The sequence below is a fragment of the Pleurodeles waltl genome, chromosome 9 (assembly GCF_031143425.1).
Source record: "Pleurodeles waltl isolate 20211129_DDA chromosome 9, aPleWal1.hap1.20221129, whole genome shotgun sequence".
In the NCBI taxonomy this organism is placed as follows: Eukaryota; Metazoa; Chordata; class Amphibia; order Caudata; family Salamandridae; genus Pleurodeles; species Pleurodeles waltl.
The window spans coordinates 161,501,761-161,524,690 of NC_090448.1; the positions used below are offsets into that span (position 1 = coordinate 161,501,761).

The following is a 22,930-nucleotide window of genomic DNA, read 5'->3' on the forward strand; positions in this document are numbered from 1 at the left end:
GTGCTGTGGCTGCACAGCGAAGATATTGGACACCACAAACCCCCACAAGACTCTGACGCATGGACTGTCGTCGGAGGTAGAGTGTGGGTGGTACAGGTTGCCTATCGAAGAGGTTTTCCTCTGGTGACAATGGGAATTCTCAGCCTGCCTATGCCACTTTGGGGGAGGTGAGTGTGTGGCCCTAGACAATGGCCGGATCAGCAGGTGGGATGTTTGATAGCGGTGATGGGGTTGGGCCCCTGAGGCACTGGATGGACATGTGGTTAGGGAAATGGTTATTTAATTCTCCACTTGGCCTGACAAATCTCCTAGTACCTACAATACCGCGCAGGGTATCCTACAGAACTTTGTTTCTCCCTTGGTCAGTTTTGCGTGGTGATTTCCCTGCTGGTGATGCCTCTTGAGACCAAAGGGGCAGCCTACTATAATGGGCAAAACAGATCAAATGCAGCCCAAGCTGCAATTCGAGCTGCAGAATAAACCCAGGCCTCATTATGAGGGTGTGGTGGCGCTTGAGGCTGGGCAGGATGCTATGGGACGGATATTGGTGGGGAGCCGCAACAAATCTCGACTGCCATGCAACACAGCCTCACTAAAACTGACAGCAAGATCAATGCCCTCCCTTTGTGGATGGATCGTATGTCTGAGCTCTAAATAAGCATGCAGAACATTTGGACGTGATTGAGCAGTGGGTGTTGGGGGGAGAGAATGAACAGTTTCCATCTCTGCAACCCAGAAACAGATGGAGAAGGTACCCATCTCCCTGCAGGCTAAGACGCAAGACTTTTAAGCCCAATCATGCTGAAACAATCTCCATTTTGTAGGCCTTACTGAATCCATGAACATAGAGAACATGGAGAGATACATAGAATAACTACTTATTGCTCTTATGTGGCATGAGACATTCTGACACCTTGGTAGTGGAGCGTGCCCATCGTTCCCTTGCACCTCTTCTGGTGCTGGGAGAAGACCTTGCCCAATGATTGCTGTTGAACAATAGAGACCAGGTCTTGGCGCTCAGCAGGTCCCAGGATGCACAGGTGCTTAATCATGAAGGCCCTGAAAATTCAATTTTTATGCATTAGCCAGAATAAACTGCATCCGTGCCTCCTGGTCCTAAGTGCAAGCTAAAGGAACTGAACTTGGAATATGGTATGCTCTAACCTGCTCGTCTACAGGTGTTGATGGATGGGAAAGCCAAGATCTTCATTGACCCTAAACTTTTGCAGCAGTTCTTCAAGCAGCATTCAGTGGTGGTGGCTTGGTGGCCTTTGCCACAATTGATGGAGAGCGAACTAAAGACCTCAAAGGACACAGAGGAGTGGGATTAGTAACTTTTGTCTCCTATTTTGGTTAGTTTTGTTTTCTGCTGTAGTGCCCTTTATTTGTGTTGTTGGCTCCCTTCTGTACTACCGCCAGGTGAGGGTGAGTTTTTCTCAGACAGCCGAATGTGGTGATCCAAGAGAGTGGCTGCAGATATGTTGTAGTGGTCTCTTCCAGGTCAGAATGGATGTTAATATCGTTGGCTCCGATGCGTAACTTGCAGTATTGATGATGCTGAACAGGGCCCCAAATGCCTGATGAGTCATCGGATGAGTAAGTGGTGTGGTACGTGTCTCCAAAAATTGTGCTTTGTTATTGGTGTTTTAGCACATAATATACTAAGATGCAGCCCCTGTGCCTTGGTGTTGCAGGGGTGTTTGGCAGGGCAGTGTCTGTCCCGATGGTTGCACCTCATGGTTTCCATTTGGGCTCAGTTTCTTGGTTGAAGGGTGGGACTGTGGTGGGGAGTGCATTGCCATGTTTGCTGGGGGTGCACAGTGTGTTTGGGATCTACACAACCATTAATTGTGCTCTGCTGAGTGCAGACTGTGGTGAGCGGTCTGCAGTGAGCTTGATTTTTGGTTTGTGTGACGTGGTGATGGCTGGAAGTGTAGCTGAAGACAGCGAGAATTATAGGCGCACTCTACTGTGTAAATGTCTCACATGGAATGTCAGTGGGCTGAAGGACTGCGGAAAGGTACTCAAAGTGGTGGTGTTTTTACAGCTCCATAGCATAGATGTTGCCGTACTTCAGGAAATGCACTTGGTCCCTGGAGTGGGCTACTTGCACAATGATGCAGCGGGCTTCACTATACATGCCTGGGGCATGCTGATTTGGGTCCAGCATGACTCCGGTGTTAAGATACAGGAAATGTGTGGATTCTGGTGCCCAATATGTTGCAATGCACTGTCACAAGGATACATTTGCTGCTTTACTGGTGTGGAGGTATCGCCCAAACTATGATAATCTGCAGTTTTATCAGGCTCTAGGCCTGCCCAGTGTGGCGTTCTACCCCAAATATAGGCGTAGTTTTTAATTGTGTTTTTGCCCAGATGAGATCACTCTTGGGGCCCAATGTGAACGCACTAGAATGTGGCTCATTATAGTGCTACATGCTATATAGCACATGATATTGCTGAACAGTTTGGGCTGCTGGATGTCTGGCAGCATGAATGCCTCACAGGCACAGGTTATACCCATTACTCCATGGTAAACAGCATTCATACGCACAGATTACAGGCTATTGTCACGGAGCCTGGTGCCTCGTGTCTGGCAATGTCATCACCTACTGCACACTACAGACTATTTCCTGGTTTTACTGGTTCTTGCCCATGACTGCTTGCAGCATTCACCTGGCGGTCCCTGCAGTACTCTTCTGGACTCTGTGCTCCTTTGGGGAGCTTGCGCAGGCAATTGACAAATATTTGAATACTAATATAGGACCAACAGAGAAGGTCCCTACTATCTAGGAGGCTTTCAGGGCCTGTATCTGGGGATGGGGGGAGGTTACCATATTCAAACACACCCTTGATCCATGACCGCCTGTTGTGGTTGAAGGTGGATCTGGCAGGCTTGGAATGGTCACATAGAGAGACGGCCAAGCAGAGTCTGTTGGACGAACTCCGGGCCCTTTAGGAAGAGTATAATGAAGTTGCTCAGAGTAAGGTGACACATCTGGGGAAATATGCGATGGCAAGGATGTACGGCGAGGGTGAGCTCCCTCGTGCTATGCTGGCAGCTCTTCAGCCGTGACGTGAAGACAGCGCAGTGTTTGCTATTAAGAATGAACAAGGTGCGCCCCTTCGTGTGACAAAGTTGACGGATCGTTTTCGCTGTTATTATAGGGATCTATAAACCTCACACGCAAGGAACAAGCCATGATGGACTACCTTGCTCGTGTCACTATGAAGTGGCTGACAGGGAGCACCTAATGGCACCACTCTGCCTCCCTGAGATCGTGGAAGCACTGAAGCCCATGCTGGTTGGGAAAGCCCTGGGTATGGATGGGTTATGGGTGACGTTTTTTTAAAGCCTGTCAGGATAAACTTGTCCCACACTTGGTCACATTATTGGAAGAAATTGTAATGGGGGTATGCATGCCCCTCCCCCTACGATGTGTGAGACATTGCTAATCACCCTGCTAAAGCTGGGTAAGTCAGCTGACTGTTAGTCCCATCGACCGTTGTCATTGTTAAATACTGAAAAGAAAATATTTGTGAATCTTCACAAATCGCATGGCGCCTCTACTCCCAGGTATTTTAGGCCTAGAGCATGCTGGATTTATACAAGGTCAGTCATCGATATATAATCGTAGGACCCTTTTTGGAGCAATCCCTTGTATTGATCCCAATTTACGCACTACTGCAGTATTTATAGATGCTGAAAAAGTGTTTGATTCTGTTGAGGTTTATGGTCTCTGTGTTAAGACACGTGGTGAAAAACTTTGTTTTTGCAAATTAATTGATATAAATCTCTTATTTCCCCTCACTGCGGCCACAACACAATTACAGCTGGACTATCCAAAACAACGAACAACAGACTTGGTGCTGTAGTTGGGCATACAGCAGTACTACTGTTGGATAATTATTGTAGAGCAGAGGCGGTTGAGCATTTTATCTATTTGCCCCTGTTGCTCTGTGGCCATATCTCCATCATGGAGAAGGTATTGCTGCCCCGTTTTTTGTTCTTTTTTTTGCCAATATTCAAATTATGCCGCCCAGTACGGTTTTGTGGACCTTGCAGCTCCTGATGGTAGAATTGGTGTGGGCTGGAAAGCAGCCACGTGTGAGTTGGAAAACACTCACTCCCCCTTATGCCATGGGTGGTCTGAATGCTCCAGACCTGGAGGTTTAATTATAGAGCTGCACAGTGCCTCTTTGTCCATTATTGGCTACCTGCCAATTTACCCCACCTCTGGCTGGAACGTGATGCTGCTCTCCAGTTACTCTGCCCAGGACACTGTTTCATAATTCAATGTGATGCTATCACACCATGGACCTCCTAGGTACAACACAATACTCATGGAAAAGACTAGCAGAGATACAGGGCAGGCCGCTACTTTATACTCCACAGATTCCACTGGAGTTGTCCATGTGGTTTCCTTCCACAGATGAGTTACTCTGCAGTTGGGAACACGTAACTGCTCAGAATGACGCTCATACCATCCTAGCTCAGTTTGGCTACTAGAGGAAGGACCTCATTATGCGAGAACTGCTTGTGGAGGCCATGGCAGAACCTCCGGAGTTGTCTGCTTTGACTTATTTGCGTCAACATTGTAGCGTAAGAGGCAGTGCAGCCGTTAAGGAGCCGGCACCAGTTGATGGGCTTCAAGTATCTTCATCGGGTGTATTACCCTCTAGATCAACTGTTTAGTTTCAGTTTCGTTTCAGTTTGCGGGACAGTTTATACTGTCTTCACTGTGGGATGGATGGTGTCATGAAGGAGATTCTTATGAAACCTTGATCTCCTCTTTGAACCTGAGAAACTGTTACGGGCTACGACAAGTGGTGAGAGCATATTAATTTCCCTACTTTATAGGAGCCACATGTCCGGTCTGAAGTACGCAACCTGTCCGAGATGAAAGCACTCTTCCCAGTAGTAATTTGTTGTGCTAAAAATGCCTGCCTTTCATTAACGGAAATATGGAACATTTTCTAGCCTTTTTATTTGCTTGAAAATGTTTAGTGTTTTAGCTGAGGATGTTCTGTTTGTAGAACACCATGTTCCTTTTAAGGAAGCCTTCTCAAACTTAAGCTGTGCGATGTAGTATAGCGATTCTTTTGCTAAACGTTATGGTCTTAAAGCACAACTTTTCATTAACTTCTAGAAAAAATTCTAAATTTGACTGCAATGCGGTATTTCAGGGGGTAAAGAGAGGGTCTGCCATTGGTGGTATTAAAGATCAGCAGAACTGACTGTTATAAAAATCCACATGCTAAACGGCTCTTTCTTGTAATTAGAAGTGCTGGACTCACCAGCCTGCATTTATTTATCTTTTAGTTCAGAATAATTTTAAAGTGTTAAATGATCATTCACCCAAAGGTCTTTTCTTCTCTGATTCATCCTATCGGAATTGTCATAAATAATAAAAATTAGAGGTAGGTTCTATCTATGGTACTCATAAAGTCTCTGGTACAATCAACTTCAGTAACTAGCAGCTTCACTTCACCGCGCTTCTGTTTGTTATTGCACTTGGTGGCGAGATGTCATGTTATGCATTTCTGTATTTGTTTTGTTATGAAGCTAGATTTATTTTTCTAACAGCCATGTAAACAGGAAGACACAATATGAAAACCCAGTCCTGGAAGCCAGAAGAAAGAAACAACTTGAGATGCAGCAGCAGAACCCGCAACCTGAAGGTAAGCCCTCAATGTGAACATAAGGGCCTTTGTAACCTTATTATAAACATTTAATCTTATGACACCTCTCAGCTATTTTTCATAATGATGAACCAACACTATATTTAAACTTTCTCCTGGGGACAATAATTGACACCCCTGGATCTATGTTGCCACTTCTTGAAAGGTAAATATATATGATACAGTTGTTTCTTTGGGAGGTAGGTTAAATGGCATCTCCTTTTTGAGATAAGGCTTAAGGTTAAGGTAAGGTTAACTTAAATTTTATGACACAGGAGTACGTTAAAACCAATTGTTTAATGAAATTTATTTTGATTTAGAGGTAAGTTAGTGGTTAATATTAAGTAACTTAACGTTCATGAAAGTATATTGAATTGATAACTAGATTATAGTGTGGTCAATTATATTTTACATTTACTTTTTTGTTGTAGTCTAGGTATTGGCACCAATAAAGCTTGGCATCAAGCTGTAAATCAACAGACCTTAAAGGGCGTTATAAAATGGAACAAATTTACAATTTAATCTTTTTAGAATACATGGGCTTATACTTTTGAATTAAAGAAAACATTTTGAACTTTAAGTTCCTTCTCCTATTAAAAGATGTAGCCTTACAAGAAGTGGACACAAAAGGTGAAGTAAAATACATAATCTCAGTTTTTCCCGTGGATCTTTGAATTGTCCAGTGTGGCTAAATATGAACCAATGAAGGTTGTCCAAATGGAAATATGTAACACAATCTTAGTATTTTGTAATGTTTTGAGCACTTATTGTGTGCACTCTAGTCCTAACCTACCTAGTACAGCATATTTTGAGTGGCCGGCCCATTCATGTGAAATTCAGTAAAAGAAGTTCCTCAGTATGCACTCCAAACCTCTTGACAGCCATGTATAATCAAGTCACCAATAACTACTGCTTTCTAAATAATGCGACTTACTTTTGGTAGATTTACACTTACTGTGTGCTCCCTACCCTTTTAATTGAAGTATATTGTTTAGGTCATTTGTTATGCATTATTAAGACAGTTCACAATTAAATCATTTAGCAATTATAGAATTTGTAAGAGAAAATGTGGCAATTTTGTTGAAGCATCAGGGAATGGACATTCATTTTAAAAAGTTGCACAGCTCAAAGCCATCTTGCGCAAGTGGTGTGAAATGTTGGTGCCATGTCAAAACATTAGTGTTTATCATACTTGCACCAGAATCAGTTATATTCTCCTTCATTTTCTGCGGACCTGGATTACTTCTGCCCATTGATACTGCTTTTGATGGTATAGATGCAACAGATACCATGGATCTGTAGCAAGAAACAGCAGAATTCTTGAATGTTGATATTCCAGACACCAGTGTGCAATCTACCTGATTTGAAAGATTACTTTAAAAAAGTTTAGCTTAAGAACTGTAATATAGTTAAATACTTTTACAACTTTGAACAAATCTGAAACCTGGGTGTTAATTAATTGATGTGTGGGTTGGGGACTAAAACATTTCTTAGAGTTAAAAGAAGACCAAATTGAGCTGAGGCTACCCCTGGTTGTGAATACCGTATAAGAGGCTGCCAGTTATTATTACAGAATCCTGACAGTGCCTTCCTCCATGGCTATACTCCTGGACATTTAGGCTAATCTTGCAAAGCTTCTTCTGTGAGTACGTGTTGTGCTTCTACCTGGCTCATGAGTTATTTCTAAATTATCATGAGTATCACACACTTACTGATGACATTTGTCATTTGCTCTTTGTAATTAGCCATTTGAGCAAAATGTAATGCTAGTTTTTTCCAGTCAACCCATCACAATTTGCTTCATCTACTTTATCAGCCCATTTATCTCTAGCACCTAGTTTCACATTAGTTTGAAAGACTATTTATTACCCTACCATTGAAACTTGCTACCACTTCCCCCTTCTTAAAGTCCGATTGCAGTGCTACCAGGCCTAGCAGCGTTGTCCACCTGCAAAGGTTCCAAATTGATAAACAGGTGCTGGGAAAAGCTAATAGGTTCTTACAAGTCTGCATTTGTTTATTTTTGTGAACATATGGAGTAGACCTTAAACATGCAGAAGTAATGAGTAAAAATGTTGCATTGTAAAGGTGGAATGCATGTTTGCATAAATAAAAAAATTAAAAAAGTCCCCTCATAAAAATAAGTCCTTTAACATGAATGCCCTGATTGGATCACAGGCCTTGGCTTTCAAATGTAGTACCGTTTTAGGCAGAAGTGCACAAACAAAATGCCATCACTCACACTAAAGAGAGGCAATGGCTGAAGGGACTGGCCCATTGTCCCACGCAGTATGATGTGGTGGGGTGGAAGCAATATGAGAATGACTTTTGAACAGATCAGTGGATGGACAAGGCTGACTGAAAGCCCCTCCATGTATTTGTAAGCATTGTTATTATGAAATTGTTTGAATACTTTAGGCTAGTGAGAAATATGAAGTGCTTTATGTTAACCTAAAATACTTAAACTGACTGAGGAAACAGTGTATTATTTGTTTCCGGTTTCCCAGTCAGTTTCATATCCCATACACAACTCCATCTGTGACTGTTTGCTGCAACCACCAATGGCATGCTTTGGCAGCATAACTTTGTTTAGATTACCACCCCGTTATCAGATGGGGTGTTAAAGCCTCCTCTCTTCAGCTTTTTAGATTGTGACTGATTTCTCTGGTACATTCCATCTAATCTCTGCATGATGGAGGTTCACCCTTGTAATTTCTAAAATATTCTTGGTCTGCTCTCGTTCCTCAATTATCCTAATGTTCTGTGCTTATTTATCTCAGGAGAATAATCATGCTTTTAGCTGTTAAGCTACGTTACAGTGGCCCCATGAAACATTCCTAATCTAAACAGCGTTACCAATGGTCACTTTCTGAGCGAAAAGGAGGAATGTAAATGTACATTCAAAACTTTCCACAGGAAAAAATAACTTGGTTTAGTTCAGATGTACATTTTGTTTCCTTTCACATGCTCAAAAAGGTACCACTGATTTCTTTAACTCATTAAGGTGTGGTTTCAATATGCCATTTAAAGAGCCTACCCAATATAAAATTGTGGAAAGCAGTTAGAGAAAGATCAACATTGATGGCAATTTCTATATTTCTTAAAAGCATAGACTGGATTTCAGGGTGCCCCATTGAGTTACCCAACAAATTGATGTTCCATCCTGTGGTTGTTACTAGAATAGCAGGTAGATGACATTCACCAGTGGATGACTTAAATTATGACATTAAGCTTTACAGTGGATTTGAAGCCTGATAAAAGGATGATTCTTATTTGCGGTCAGTCTTTCATTTCCATAACAACCCATCTTTTTGTAGTAACTGAATGGAAGCCAAAGTGAGGCAGAGCAGTCTGTTCCCACAGCTAGCCAGAATGAAATTACACTTAATAAAGAGATAATGGAAAGCTGAGCAAATGTGATTCAGCATGCTGATGTGCCACATACATGATCATTCAGTGAACATTAGCAACTGCTTCACATTCGCATTTGATTGGGTAAGCTCAGCCTCCAAACGTATGCAGAATTTCATGCAAACAATGTGATTTACACAGTAAACTAATGCATCAAACTTGTAGAATTTTGAATTACGCTGGGCCATAAACGTTATTCAAGAAGGCTGAACTGATGTAAGTCTACTACTGGTTTACCTACTTTACATGTGTGTTTAAGTAGTATTATCAAGTGCTACAGTGTAATCTTGGGGACTTTTCAGAGCATTATAGTGGTGCAGGAAAACAAAAATGGAAAGAGCATATCTAGGTCTTGAAGTATTCAACCAGATGCAAGGAGTGAGCCCCCATTTGGTATTTCTCAGTTGATGCCCTTAAAATTGAAAGTCCTGCGTTGAAGGCTAGTTAGAGTATTTCCGTAATTAGGAGTCTCTTGAAACTTGGATACGCCAACTCTTTTCAGCTTTGAAAGGTTATGTGTCCAATTCAGTAATTTGCTTCAATATTTGGAAGTACATAATAGACCTTTGAGATGCACCAAGATTTCCAGGAGTGCCTCTATAAAATGTGAGACAGTTGTAGATTTCCAGGAGGACGTCAGTGTGAAATGTGTTCGGGCAGAAAAGTGTATTTGAACACACAGTTGTAGTATTATCCATAGGGAAATAATTTCACTTTTGTAGAAACACTTTCTTTTACACCTGTTAAGATATGTGTAATCTCTTCTGTTCTCTTACACACTCTACAAATGTATGTGGTCCTGCCACTCAGAAGATTAAATGTGCATGCTTTGTCTACCTACAGAATGTTTGAAAATATAGGCAGGCATCGTTTTGTGTTACCTACCTGTGGTAGGGCATTCCTCCCTGTGTGCCACCTCTACAGACCATAAAGTTACAGTGTAGGTGAATTGCCATACCGGTTAGATTTCCACTATGATTGCAGTTGAACAATCTTAAATTCTACAAATTCTATTTCTCTGACTCTAGATCTTTACTATTTCATGTTTTTGTGTGCACCAAAGTAGCACACAGTTGTACAAAAGCATTTGTGGTATTAAAATACTTTAGTTTTTAAATATAAATTGTTATATAAATACAAACAGCATCTAACATACTGACAAAGCTTACATGCAGATAATGGTTAAAATGTTTTATATATACACATTATTAAATGTCATCACTACTTGTTACATCCAAAACCTAAAAGGAGCATCCCTGTGTCATTGTTTTAAACACTTGCTTTGCGTAATTCACCTTGTAAATTAAATCAACCAACATTCTTTCAAAAAATATAAGTTACAATATTGCACACAATCCCAATAAGCCCTCAATATTTGAGGAAAATGCCTTTCAAAAAAATTCTTAACTCAACCTACTGAAAAGATATTGTCTTAATGAACATTATATGCTTTGCAGCTGTCATTACTGTATCAAAGTGCTTTCTTTGAACATAGTGATTTGAGCCTATTTTTGTGGCCTGCCATGCTTTCTGAAAACAAGTTGAAGATCCCTTTTCCTTTCACTTAACAGAGGACAGTGTAAAGAAAATGCACCAATGAGTATTTCATTTTGAGTTCAAATAAACAATACCCATTATTTTCAAAGACTTGGCTTTTAAAGCCAGGGATTTTCCAACCAGGATCCACGCCTATACAAAATGAAGAGTGCTCATTGTTTTTTTTAAAAATCTGGGACCTTAAGCAAATAATGGAAAAACTCAGCATCACAAGGATTTCTAATAGAGTAATGTATTGATTGCTATCCATTTGTATACAGTATCACAAACTAAAATGGATTCCTTTACCCCTTCTCTGAAGTCATTCTTGAACTTATAGAGGGCCATCAAATCATCAATCTTAAAGATGCCAATTACCCATCCAGTTTAATGGTGAATTTACAAATATGTTGCGAGAATTCATCAACACATGACCTTCTATTCGGCAGCATTAAAGAGAAGTTTTTTTCTTCCCGCTATAACACTGATTGCTACGAAAAAGGCACCTTAATATTCTGGATCAAGCTAGTAAGGTCCAATTGTGTGTATCATTCAGTGTTTTGGAAGGCCCTAGGAAAGGCTTTCTAGCAACTCCTAAACAACACACTGGTCAAGGGTCATTAGCTCAGCTCTGTAAAGTGCCTGCAGCATCAGCTTGCCTAGTATTGCTGTCTTTTGAGGCTCTACTGCGTACCCACCAAAGCAGGAATCAAACCTTTTCAGAGCATGTACAGTTGCCAATAGCGCTACTCAAATTTGCTATGTTTGACCCATTTATCTGATCACTGGCAAAAATAAGACATAGATATGTATATTCTCAGACCTGTTACAAGTACCAAATGCCCAGGGCTTTGGAATTGTTTGATATTACTTTCTACATTTTAATCCAGTTTACCTTGTAAACTTCATTTTTTTTTTTTTTTTTGGGCCCAAAAGCATTTGATAGTACAGAATTCAGATCCTTGAGAATTTACTAACACTTTCAATCCCCTCACCTTCCGCCCCAACCCCTACAAAAACGTATTTCTTTGGCACAGTCAGGTAAGGGTATTTCCTTTACTCTTTGCACTCTTGGTCAAATCACCTCTTCAACATACCACTGTTCTTGGTACCTCCTTCAACATTTGGTTAATCGCTAGTTTTCAGGCGAGGAATTAGTACTCTTTTAACTAGTTGGTTATACCACCCAATGCCAATCTATGCCATGTCGATCAGATTCTTTTCAATTTTGGTCTTAAATAATTCTTAAAGATTTTCAAGTAATTGAGTCCCTTATTCTATAGTTACAGGGTAGGCAAAAGTAAAAAGCTGGCACTTCACTTACACAATATTTTCCTGCAAGCACTAATTTCATAACCAAATGGCCACTTGAGCCTATATCAATAGCCTTAGTCTTCAATGACCATGGACTGCTATAGGGGTGTAAATGCATGATCAGTCGAGATCCTTGTACTGCCATGTCTAAACATCGTACCCACCAAACTATCCCTTACGAATCCCCCATTTAAATTGTTTTACTAGATTTGGTAAATCCTTGCTGCTTCTGTCAGAGCAATAATCAACCTGACATACAACTTTAGGTATCTTATAGTATAACATTTGATCTTCTAGATCACTGTCAAAACTAGAAAGGGACATTTTTAAATTGAACTCACCAGCTGTTATAAGCAATGCAGATTGAAAACAACATTGCAAAATAGACACATCACTGTAAATTGTTAAATTAGACTTCAAGCTTGTTGCAGTTTGGATCATAAATATTTAGACAGGCCAATAAATCTTTTACTTGCACCTTCTGCACCATAAAGTACTAATATTCAGATCGGCTGACTACCTGATGAACTCATTTTTAATGTAGAGCCTGAGGTCGCTACTCATATAGAGGCTTCTGGTGGCTGCAGTTGTAGCAAGGTTGTAGCAACTTGCCTCATGATGCCTTGCATACCAAAGTCACAATGTCTTGATTTTCAACTTGTTTTTTTTACATTATGGCCCTAGAACCCCCTGGGTTGCTTTTAGAGGTAGCTTCATACAGTTCTGATTACACAGAATTTTGAACAAATGATCTGGTTTTTAGTTTTGCAGTGAACATTTTGAGAAACTTGTGTAGATTTAGCTATATTAACATAAGCTATTCATCAAGTCTGTTAACTGCACTTTTGTTGGACTGAGCAAGTGGCAAAATTACTGAAGCATAATCCGGTATTGAGTTGGGGCCTAGACCATGGCATTGATCTGGGTGATACAAAAGTAAAACCTGTTTCATTTGTGTCTTGGGCTTTTGTGATGTGGCTGTGTCCATGCTTGTTATGCCATGCGAAGGTAAGTGCCTTGAGAGGGTCAGTTGTCCCACTCCCCCACCAGTAGTCTCTTTTTGGCCTGTTTGTGAGAAAACAGGGCTGATTGCAGAGGCCCCATAACTTTTTGCCCCCATTTTCCACTTTTTGCTGGTGTTTTCCTGACTTTAAAGGTGCCCTGGGTACTGCTAACCAGTCCCAGGGCCTGTGCTCTGTGTAAAATGGATATGCAAATTAGGCTAATTATAAGTGGCTAAGTTAACCTACCTATAAGTCCCTAGAATATGGTAGGGCATGTAGGTTTAGGGACCACAGCATAGGTGGTGCACACCTAGGTGCATTGCTGAGGTGCCCAGTGTCATTTTAAAAGCAAGCCTGCCTTGCTGGCTGCTTTTAAATTAAAGTTATATGCAAATTCGACTTTGGAATTAAAGGTACTTCCAAAGTCTTTAAACTACCTTATTTTTACATATAAGTCACCCCTAAGGTGTGCCCTATGTGCCCCTAGGGCTGGGTGCCATGTAACTATAAGCAGGGACTTTATAAAAATAGATTTATAAGCCCTGGTGAGGTAAAAACAGCCAAATTCGTTTTTCCCTCATTGACGTAAATGGCCTTCATAGGCTAGAATGGGCAGACTTTATTTTAAATTTTAAAGTCTCCTTAAATGTTACATACCAAGAATTTGGTATCAAATTGATTGTTGTAATAAATCCCACAACTTCCAGTTGTTGGATTTAATATAACTTGTCCAGGTAAAAAGTTTAGACTTTACCTAAAAAGTTGCCAATTTCAGCTCTGCATTGTTTTTGCTGCTGTGCTCTGATTGGCCAGCCTGCAGCAGCTTCTGCCAGGCTGCCTTGATGAGGTGTGAAGTGGCCAGGCTTCACACAAAGGAATGTGCTTGGGGGAGAGAATCTCCCCTCAGCAGATGGTGAGGCAGGAAGGGGGAGGGCTGCCAAACTGGTCTTCAAAGGCAGAGAAGGACATTTGCAGCACCCAGCAACACCCCCACATCCTGCAACCCCAGACAATTAGGTGCCCCCTTGATTAGATTAGGAGAGGGCAGGAGAGGGGTGTGTTTATGATTTTTAGCCACACCAGTGGGTGGGCTCAGCCAGATGTAACCTCCAAAAATCAGATTCATCCATGTTGGATTTTTAGAGACTGTTGCCTTCTGGGATGGATTTTTGCCACACTTCCCAGGAAGTGGTCATCACAGGGGGACGACCCTGTCCCTGATTGGAGAACCAGGGCCCCCCTGCTTTTCACCCAGGAGCAAGGATAAAACTGGCAGACCTGCACCCACGCCTCAGATCCCCTCCAGAATTCAACAAGAAAGGAACTAAAGAAGAAGAAGAAGGACTGCCCTGCTGGACCCCTGGCCTGCACCTGGACCCTGCACTCAGAAGGACTGCACCAGCTGCACACTTGGGCTTCACCACAAGAAGGACTTTGCCTGGCTTCAACTGGTTCAAGGAGGGACTCCCTGTTTGCTACAGGTGAAAAATTGCTAAACCAGAGTCACCTGCACCAACTCCTGAAGAAAGCGACCAGCTGACCACTGTCCAGTGGCCAAAAAGGAGTTTGCGCCAGGTGCATTCTGGGAGTTGAAGTCCGCACCCCCCAAGGACCATCACAGAACTTCTGGACCCTTGGGGTGAGCTGTGGACTCCAAAAGAACCTTAAAAGAACATCTGGGTGAAGCCCCAGAAGTTTGGAAAAGATTTGAGAATTTTTGGAAAAAAGCTCCAGAGAGGGACCGACCCGCCACGGAAATTCTAGCCAGCTTGCCTCAACCGCGACCCGGCCTGACTTCGTGGTTCGTCCCGGTAAAGAAAAACATCCAAAAAAGAGACTAAGTCCGAACGTAAAAAGTTGACCGGGACCTCCCAGCCATCGTATCCGAGAAGGGCTCCATGGACGTCGGATCAAGATCCAGGTTTACCCCGGTCGAAGGATTTTCATCTCGAAAAAACGACTAAGTCCGAAGGTAAAAGTCTCCACCGAGGAAACCCACATCGCATATCCGGACAAGGGCTCCAGGAGGTCGGATTCAACTGGCAGGTTCGTCCCGGTGAAGAAAAACTTCAAAATAAAGACTAAGTCTGAAGGTAACTTTTTAACCGAGGCCTCCCGCGACCTGTAGCCGAGCAGGGCTCCATCGCGGTCGGCCTGAAAGTTTGACTTTGCCCCGGTCGAGGTGCAACCAGATGACCCGATTGGCGCTTTTTGTTTCTAAGCGCTAGAAAAGTAATAATTCTTTAAAAATTCATATCTCCGGTTCCCCTGAACCGATTTTAATCGTTTTTGTGTCATTTTAAAGATAAAAATATAAACTATTTTTATAAATTGGTTTTGGATTTTTAAACTGTTTCCTGTGTTTTATTTAATTACTGTTTTGTGATATTTGAATGCTTTACACTTTGTCTCCTAAGTTAAGCCTTGACGCTCGTTGCCAAGCTACCAAGGGTTGAGCTGGGATTAATTTACTGAGACCTAACTGTACCTAGGTGGAGGTTAGTGGCTTGTTGCTAGGTGTAGGTACCTACCTGCCCTACCAATAACCCATTTTCCAACACTGTTCAAAAAGGAAACTTTCATCCAACAGAATAATTCTTAGAGCTATAAAATGACATCACCTTGGTTCTAATTTTATTTTCTAAGTATTACTGTATTTGCGTGTCTTTAGTATGAGTTTAAAACCTGCTCTGTACAGTTGTCAAACAAGCCTAAAGATTCATACACATTTTGATTGTCAGTGTGCAGTCCAGTGGGTGTAACCATATGGTGTTCATCTGGCGTTTATATGTGTGCAACGATGTTTGTTAAATGTGTGCCTTGTGGTTGTGATTGAGATGAATTGAACAGGTCAGTTGATGGCTGTTCCAGGTACCCTTTCAATTCTTTGTTCAGCAGAACATTGTGGTGACGAGATCCACTTGTATGTTTGCCAGCACATTACCTGTTTTTCATTACCCTGATGCCTGAGTGGTGATCTTGGAGAATGTGGTTCTTCACATTGGCATGTTTTTATCTGCTCCATTGCTAGAAGTAATGAGGTTGATGATCAACTAGGAATTAGCCAGATTCTGTAAGCCTGTTTTGTGTCTCTCTCTCTCTCTCTCTTCTGGAGAAATTTAGTGATCATGTTTTAATTCTTTTTTTTTTTCATGCAGAGTGGCTTGAAGAACCCCCATCAATCATTCCTCCTCCTGTTCACCAAGTTCCAAACAACCTGGTCCCGAACAACCTTGTTCCAAACAACCTTGCTCCCAACAACCTCACCCCAAGTAACCAAGAACCCAGAGAAGCTCCAGTACATGGTAAAGGCCTCCAAATTATTAGCATTCTAATATTATTCAGTGTTGAGTTTGATAATGCAGGGCAATAATTTCATCTGAACACAGGGGACAAGTCTATAGCAAATTGTTTTGAGTCACAAATATCCTTTGTCTCACTGATGTATAGTCATAGACACACAGAAAAATAATGAAATCCTGCCTAGCAAGGGGCAGAGAAATGTTCCATTGGATAAAATGTTACTAGCTTTAGATGACGTTTGTGCCACGTCTTTACCGAGGGTCATTTTGATGCCTGCAGTGCACCATGTAAATAAGGAATTCTGCCCATGCCCGCTGGCTAGATTGGGCAGGTTGTGTGGGTGGGAATAGAAAGTGGGTGCATGAAGGGAGCACACCCTTTACTTTGGTAAATTAAAGACAAAAATGGGCAATCACCACAGGGAAAACATCCATGAATCTAGATTGCATCTTTGTTTGCCCTGCAATGACATGACTGCAGATCTTTGTAGGTGTTATTCTGGTACTGTCCTTGGTCTTTAAATAACATTTCCTAGCACAGTCATTCTTAAACTTTTGACTGCTCTGAACCCCCACTGATCCATTACTGGAATCCAAGGACTTGACCACGACCCCCACCCCTCACCACCACTTCCTCGCCGTGGACCCACTCCCAAGCATAAGTAACTTCTCTGATTTAAACCTTCAAAATAATATACAAAAATAGACATACCCCAGACAAATTCCCATATGTTGGGATATATATTTTAATTTACAATCAAATTTGGAAAAGATTTCACATTTCAAATGTTGCTTCTTTGTTTGTATGCGCTTTATTAATTTCAATGTATTATTCTTTATATTAATTTTGTAAATTTCACAAAGCCCTTTAGGTCTCGCAAACACCCAGGGGGTCCCCCACAGGTTATGAACCACTATTCTATTATATAACATATAGTATGTGATCTCACAGTATCACTATCGATAGTGATAGTGATATTGTAAGTTTTTCTGCCCCCTCATTTAGTATTTTTAAAATTGGTTGTCATTTTCATTAGAAATAGTCCAGTGGGATGCATTTGCTGAGGGCAAAAAACAGATTCATGTGATTTATAGGCCATCTGTGCAAAATCTGATAGCAAGCTGTAAGGTATATTTGTAAATACCAATCTTCTGGTGTTCTCACCAGAAATCTGTTTAGGGCCAGGTTTGCTACAACACTTTTTATCCAGAACTCTGTAAAACGGTTGACCATGCCGTATTGCTTCAAAGAAATGATTAAATTTTATGGCCCAGATAGGAAAGGCATAGTAGTGTCATAAATGTATTTGTATGCATTTAACATGGCGCCAGAATTTTCCTTTTTCATACGATATTGACTTATTTTCTCCACCTTGAAGACAGTTTTGAGGAGCTTCTTTAAAGGATGAGCATTCCTAATACACTTTAGATATGCCAGTAATATTTAACCTTTCATAAGAGGCTTAACTTAGTAAGTGTTTCATCTTAAAAAATTATGGCAAACCTATCTTCTGCACATTTTACCTGCCATCAATTTAATATTGTAAAGTTGCCATTGTGGCTGAATGTTAATCTCCTTTGATCAAAACCCTTTGCTTATGTAGTGAGGGCTCAATAAAATATGAATGAGTTTTAACTTGTGTGATGTCATATTTGGCTTTTCATCCAGCTGAAATGTGGCCTTGGGTTTATCTTCCTTCTTAATATTGCCTATTTATGCAGTAGTAATTGAAACTAGGACTAAGAGCACATTGACTGTGAACTCTGTATGAAAAGTAATATGGAGCATCTTCATCTCATGGCAGTCATTTTGCAATGTAGATGGTCACCTTGACCATATAAAGTCATCCAAAGTGTAGGGCTTTATTTCCATTCTATACAGAAAACTAAGCCAGAGTCCAGATCCTTTCAATACCTGGAAGTCACTGTCTCCTTGGTGGTCAGCAAATCTAGTCATTCTGTAGTAGTCCCACAATATTAGTATGCATATTAGATTTTCCTTTCCAGGGCTGCCTCTGCTACATTTCTCTAGTCCTAGTATCATCCAGATTTTCTTATAAAGTCATCTCTTATATGGATGAATATTATATGGATGCCTGCAAGGTCGGCACAATTGCTAGGTTTATGGTTCATCTTTGTTTTGTGGTTGGCCCAAATTTCCCTGTTATGTACTTTACATTTCTTTTCCTTGCCGATGGCATCCGTGAAAGACTGCTATTGATTTATTCGGTCTCATAGTCTACAATAGATGTTCACTGCTGACTGACTGGCAAAGAGACCTCTTTCTGATGCCTTCCCTACAAAACCAATTCTCTTCCTCGAACCTTGCTGCATTCTTTCAAAAGTTGCACAGAAAAATCAACACTTTCATGCATGTCTTAGTTACTCTGCAGCCGGATCCAGTTCTGTTTCAAAATTATCAAATCCGGGATCTCATTTTCTTAATCACTGGTGCCATTTTCCTCCTGCTCCTTCACCAACTAGCCATCATCAAAAAATTCAGTACAATGAGCCTATTTCCCTTGTTACGAAAAAGTTGTTTCTTCAGCTGCACTGGTTTGCCTCCCTCTGCTGCTTCCAGCTGTGTAATACAGCATGTCTACCACCCTTGCGCTTTTGTCTAACCCACTCAATCCAAGACATTGCTTGGTATTAAAAGGTGCAACAGTCGTCCTTTACATGTTCCTTGGGGGACAGACTTACCTTGATTATAATCCTTCCTGCCATCTTGGATTCTGCATCACAACAAATCCCCACTGTCACAGCCAACATCAAAGTTTTGGTATTCCTAAACTGTTTTTTCCTGTAACATATATAAACAGTATCATCTAGAACCTTGAAATTTGATACATTTGTTGCCCTGTCTTGAAAATAAAGGTCTGATTCCAGAATAGGAAGTCCCAGATCATTACTTGAGGCTTCTCTGATATGATAGCACTGCACAATTCTTTAATAATATACTATAGCTTTCCTATAGCACATTCCTATCTCTTGGCATGGTCCTAAAGATGCTTACCAGGCACTGGATGAGTAGTCAGTATGTCTGTATTGTAACCAGTATTAAAAAAAACAGTCCATGAATTTTTGCAGTGGGTGTGCACTTACCACAAATGTAGTGCATGGAAGGGAGAAGGGTGTTGCTAGTGGTCAGAAATTTTAGTATAGAGTTCTGGTATCCTGTGAGACCCTGAGTGTTTGTTTGCTCCAAACTTGTCACAGTGACTTGAATGTGCAGCTATGCGTGAGGTTCCAAGCAAAGAGTGTGAAGATAAACCGCAGCCAGATTATATACAGTTGTGGCATGGATTAGTTGGGTTTGCTAGGTCATTTCCCCCCTTGTCTTAATTCCAGTGATGATTGGCGGGAGTTATTCTCTTTGGCAGTGTTCTTTAGAGCTTGCATTCCTGCACTGGGGAGGTGCTCCCATTAGGTGAGGTGTTGTTTTTTTTTTGTTTTTTGTTTTTTGTAAGTAGTGATAAGTATGGGCCTTTTGTGCTCTAAGGTTTCTTCTTTCATTGCATAAAATCAGTTTATATTGGAAGAATGTGTGTCCTGGCGCCTGGTTTGCTGTATGCAAGTCATTGTGGTTTGAAGGCTATTGTAATTGCCACTAATAGTCAATGAATGCTCCTGTCTTTTATGTTTTTTTTTGTCGGTTGCTAAGCTATTTTCTTAAGAGTCCATATTAGAGTTCATTGGTTTGGTCAAGCTGAGTTTGTACTACGACCAGAGAGGTATTTCTGCTGTACAAGAGCCTTTGGTGAGTGGAGACATGTTGAAGTGTTCTCATCATAATGAATGAAACTTTGTTGCTTTGTTTTGAATTAAAGCAAAAGTTTTGAACCCATATCCAAAGGCCAAGAGAATGTGAGATTGCCATTTTCCAAGGGTCCAGAGGTAAGTACTTCAATTTAAGAGGATTCAGTTTGCATTTGTTGTTCAACAGTCATTAGACATTTTCTGAGTCTAAATGTCTTAGCATTGGAGGGTTGCATCAATTGTCAGATGATTGGTGTACCAAGGCAAGATAGATATTAAAATGTAAGGGTGCAGTCTTTGATCCTTGCAGGAACTTACTTGAAAAGGGTTGAATGAGGACTAAAATGGTGTAATAGAGATCATTTAGGATGTATCTTTAAGGTTGGGTTGTATCCATTTCAATATGATGCAGGGATACATACATCATAGTGTTTAGGCTAATGTTTAGTACCATGTGTATCAATTGCATATGGTAGGTCAGATAGGATATGAATAAAACAGCCACTCTCTTGGTGTCCACAGGCTTTTCAAAGTCATCCTTGACCTTGTGTATTCATGGTTACTGGTTTTGGTTGGAAAGGTGTTGATTGGTATTCACGGTTTGCCTTTGAATGGAAGTAGTATTCCCGGTTGGCAGCCTTTAAAAAAAAAAAAAAAAAAAAAAATGTGTTGCTAAGACAGAGTGCCTGAGAGTGCTTTATGCTTGTTTGAGCATCAACAGGCTTCTTAAATCTATTGACTAGTTTGAAAAGATTTTTCATGGGGCATGCAGCCTCATCATGCTTTGGGTTTGATGGGGTGTTTTGCCTTTGATGGGATGTTGTAGATTTTGACCTGCTTGTGAAGATTTCTTATTAGGGTTTTACTAATCTTCAACATTTTTCTAGCTGGACTCAGTTTCACACCGGCGTTGAACCATCCCGCCTTCATTTTGAGGGGTCATAAATTTGGTGTTTTAAAAAGAATCCTCCGTTTTTTTCTACTGTTTCTTCTCAGAAGGATGGGAAGTAATTAGACTTTCTTTTATTAAGTGTAGTTAAGTTTTTCCATAGTCTAAAGAAGGGGTCTCCAACCTTTTCTGTAGTGAGAGCTACTTCTGATCAATGAAAATAATCATGAGCTACTGAAGGCCAAGCCACTTGTGCATAGTTACCAGACACCACCACACCCAGCTTCCCTGACTTTAACACTAATGTCCGTAGATCCAGAAACTATGGTTTTAACAAAATACTTAGACTAGGGGTACTTTGATTAGCTGCCATGTGTGTCAGTGAGTGTGTGGTATTTAGGGGTGCAACAACGTGTGCGTATGAACGGAATACATGTGTATGGGTAACTGAGAGCCTGTGACGGATGTACTTTGGCTATATGTGGCACCATTAGATATATAACACACAATAATTTTTTCACATAGGAGCAATTTAAAGTGCAAAAATGTTGATAAAGTGGAACATTTTTCTGCACATTACATTTCTCCCATTTAAACATTCTCCCATTTGAACAATGCATGTAAATCAGTTATATGGCAGTGTTCCACGGGGGGCATAAGGCCTGCTGTTTGTAAATTAAACAATTTGAGAAATTACTAAAAGTTAACTCACTTAAAAGGTAACTTTTCCTTTTAATTTTCTCCAACTTAAAAGCTTCTCGAAACATCATTTTGTACTCGCCTCCAATTTCGAATTGACAAGAACTTTAATTCAAGAGTTAAATACCTCAGTGCTTCAGTTGTTCACCTCTGTGCCCTGGGTCATACATCTGACTCCAGTACTGCACCTTGGGACCTGCAATTTGAATCCTGAAGTAATAATGTCAAATAAACACAGCCTTCCCCTAGGTTTAAAAGGACAACCTTGACCCTGTGTTTATTTTAAATGATCTTGAGGCAGTGAGCTACTTTGCAGGTGTCTGGGAGCTACTGGTAGCTGGTTGGAGACACCTGGTCTGAAGAGTATTATTGTGTTGAATTCAGCAGGAGCATGGGGTGCCTGTGAAATCTTACAATGTGGTGATTGTATCAAATGTTCCCTTTGATATTTCTTAAGGCCAGCATATAATATAGCTCGTTTAGAGGGGCAGTGAGAATCAAGAAACGCTATAGTTTCCCCAGCACCTAGTGACCATTTCATATTGAAATTCAGGACGAAAAGCAGGATTCTGGTCAACCGTTTCTCTCATGACTTAATATGGATGGATTTTTCACAAGGCTTTCTTTCAGATAGTGGGCAATCTTAGAGGAGCATCACTTTAATGAGCTTGCTGTCATAAGGTCAGCTAGCACTTGAGCTTATAGCACTTTTAAACAAGCCAGCAACATGTTGCATTTTTTTTTTTAATACCTCTACCACCCCTGTGAACTCAAGTATTGTTTTAGCTCTAACCACATCCAGCGGGTACTCTTGTGGGCGTGTCTGACCTTATTTACTTTTATATTATGACACATGTAGGATAAGTCATCTATTACCTTCCGAGGTAACTTTTGACTCAGACAGGAGTAAGAAATTATCCAATTAAACACTGTGAATCAAAATCAAATAATCAACATAATCAATCGGAATCGGTAATTTAAACACACCATGACCTATGTGGCCATGAGTCACCACACCAATTTAGTAAAGGTTAAACATTTATTGCCCTTTAGAATAACAATGCTAAGATCGTGTAAATTCATGTGCAAGACCAAATGATAGAAATACAGAAACACCACAGCCTATCAGACGCCTGAAGAATCTCAATCTAATTAAGAATTTTAACATTAGACATTCCAAAAGATCAATGCAGAACAGAATCAAATGAAATAAACAGCATACATTTAGTTTCTGCAGCTGAAACAAACTTATCCTGAAACAAACGGTCAAATTTATACATTAGGCCAGGCATCCCGAACTAGCACTCCAATTGGAAAGCATGTGTGAACTTAAT

At 40.8% G+C, this 22,930-nt stretch overlaps 1 protein-coding gene across 22 annotated transcripts in view; it reads left to right on the plus strand.

The window, feature by feature from the left end:
- Positions 1-22,930, plus strand: part of MAGI1 (membrane associated guanylate kinase, WW and PDZ domain containing 1) — a 1,074,483-nt gene that overhangs the window by 881,490 nt on the left and 170,063 nt on the right. For all 22 annotated transcript variants that reach the window (XM_069206485.1, XM_069206495.1, XM_069206490.1 and 19 more), the window contains 2 exons: positions 5,588-5,682; positions 16,106-16,252. In XM_069206485.1, coding sequence (XP_069062586.1) covers positions 5,588-5,682; positions 16,106-16,252 — 242 coding nt within the window. The remainder of the gene's footprint in view (positions 1-5,587; positions 5,683-16,105; positions 16,253-22,930) is intronic.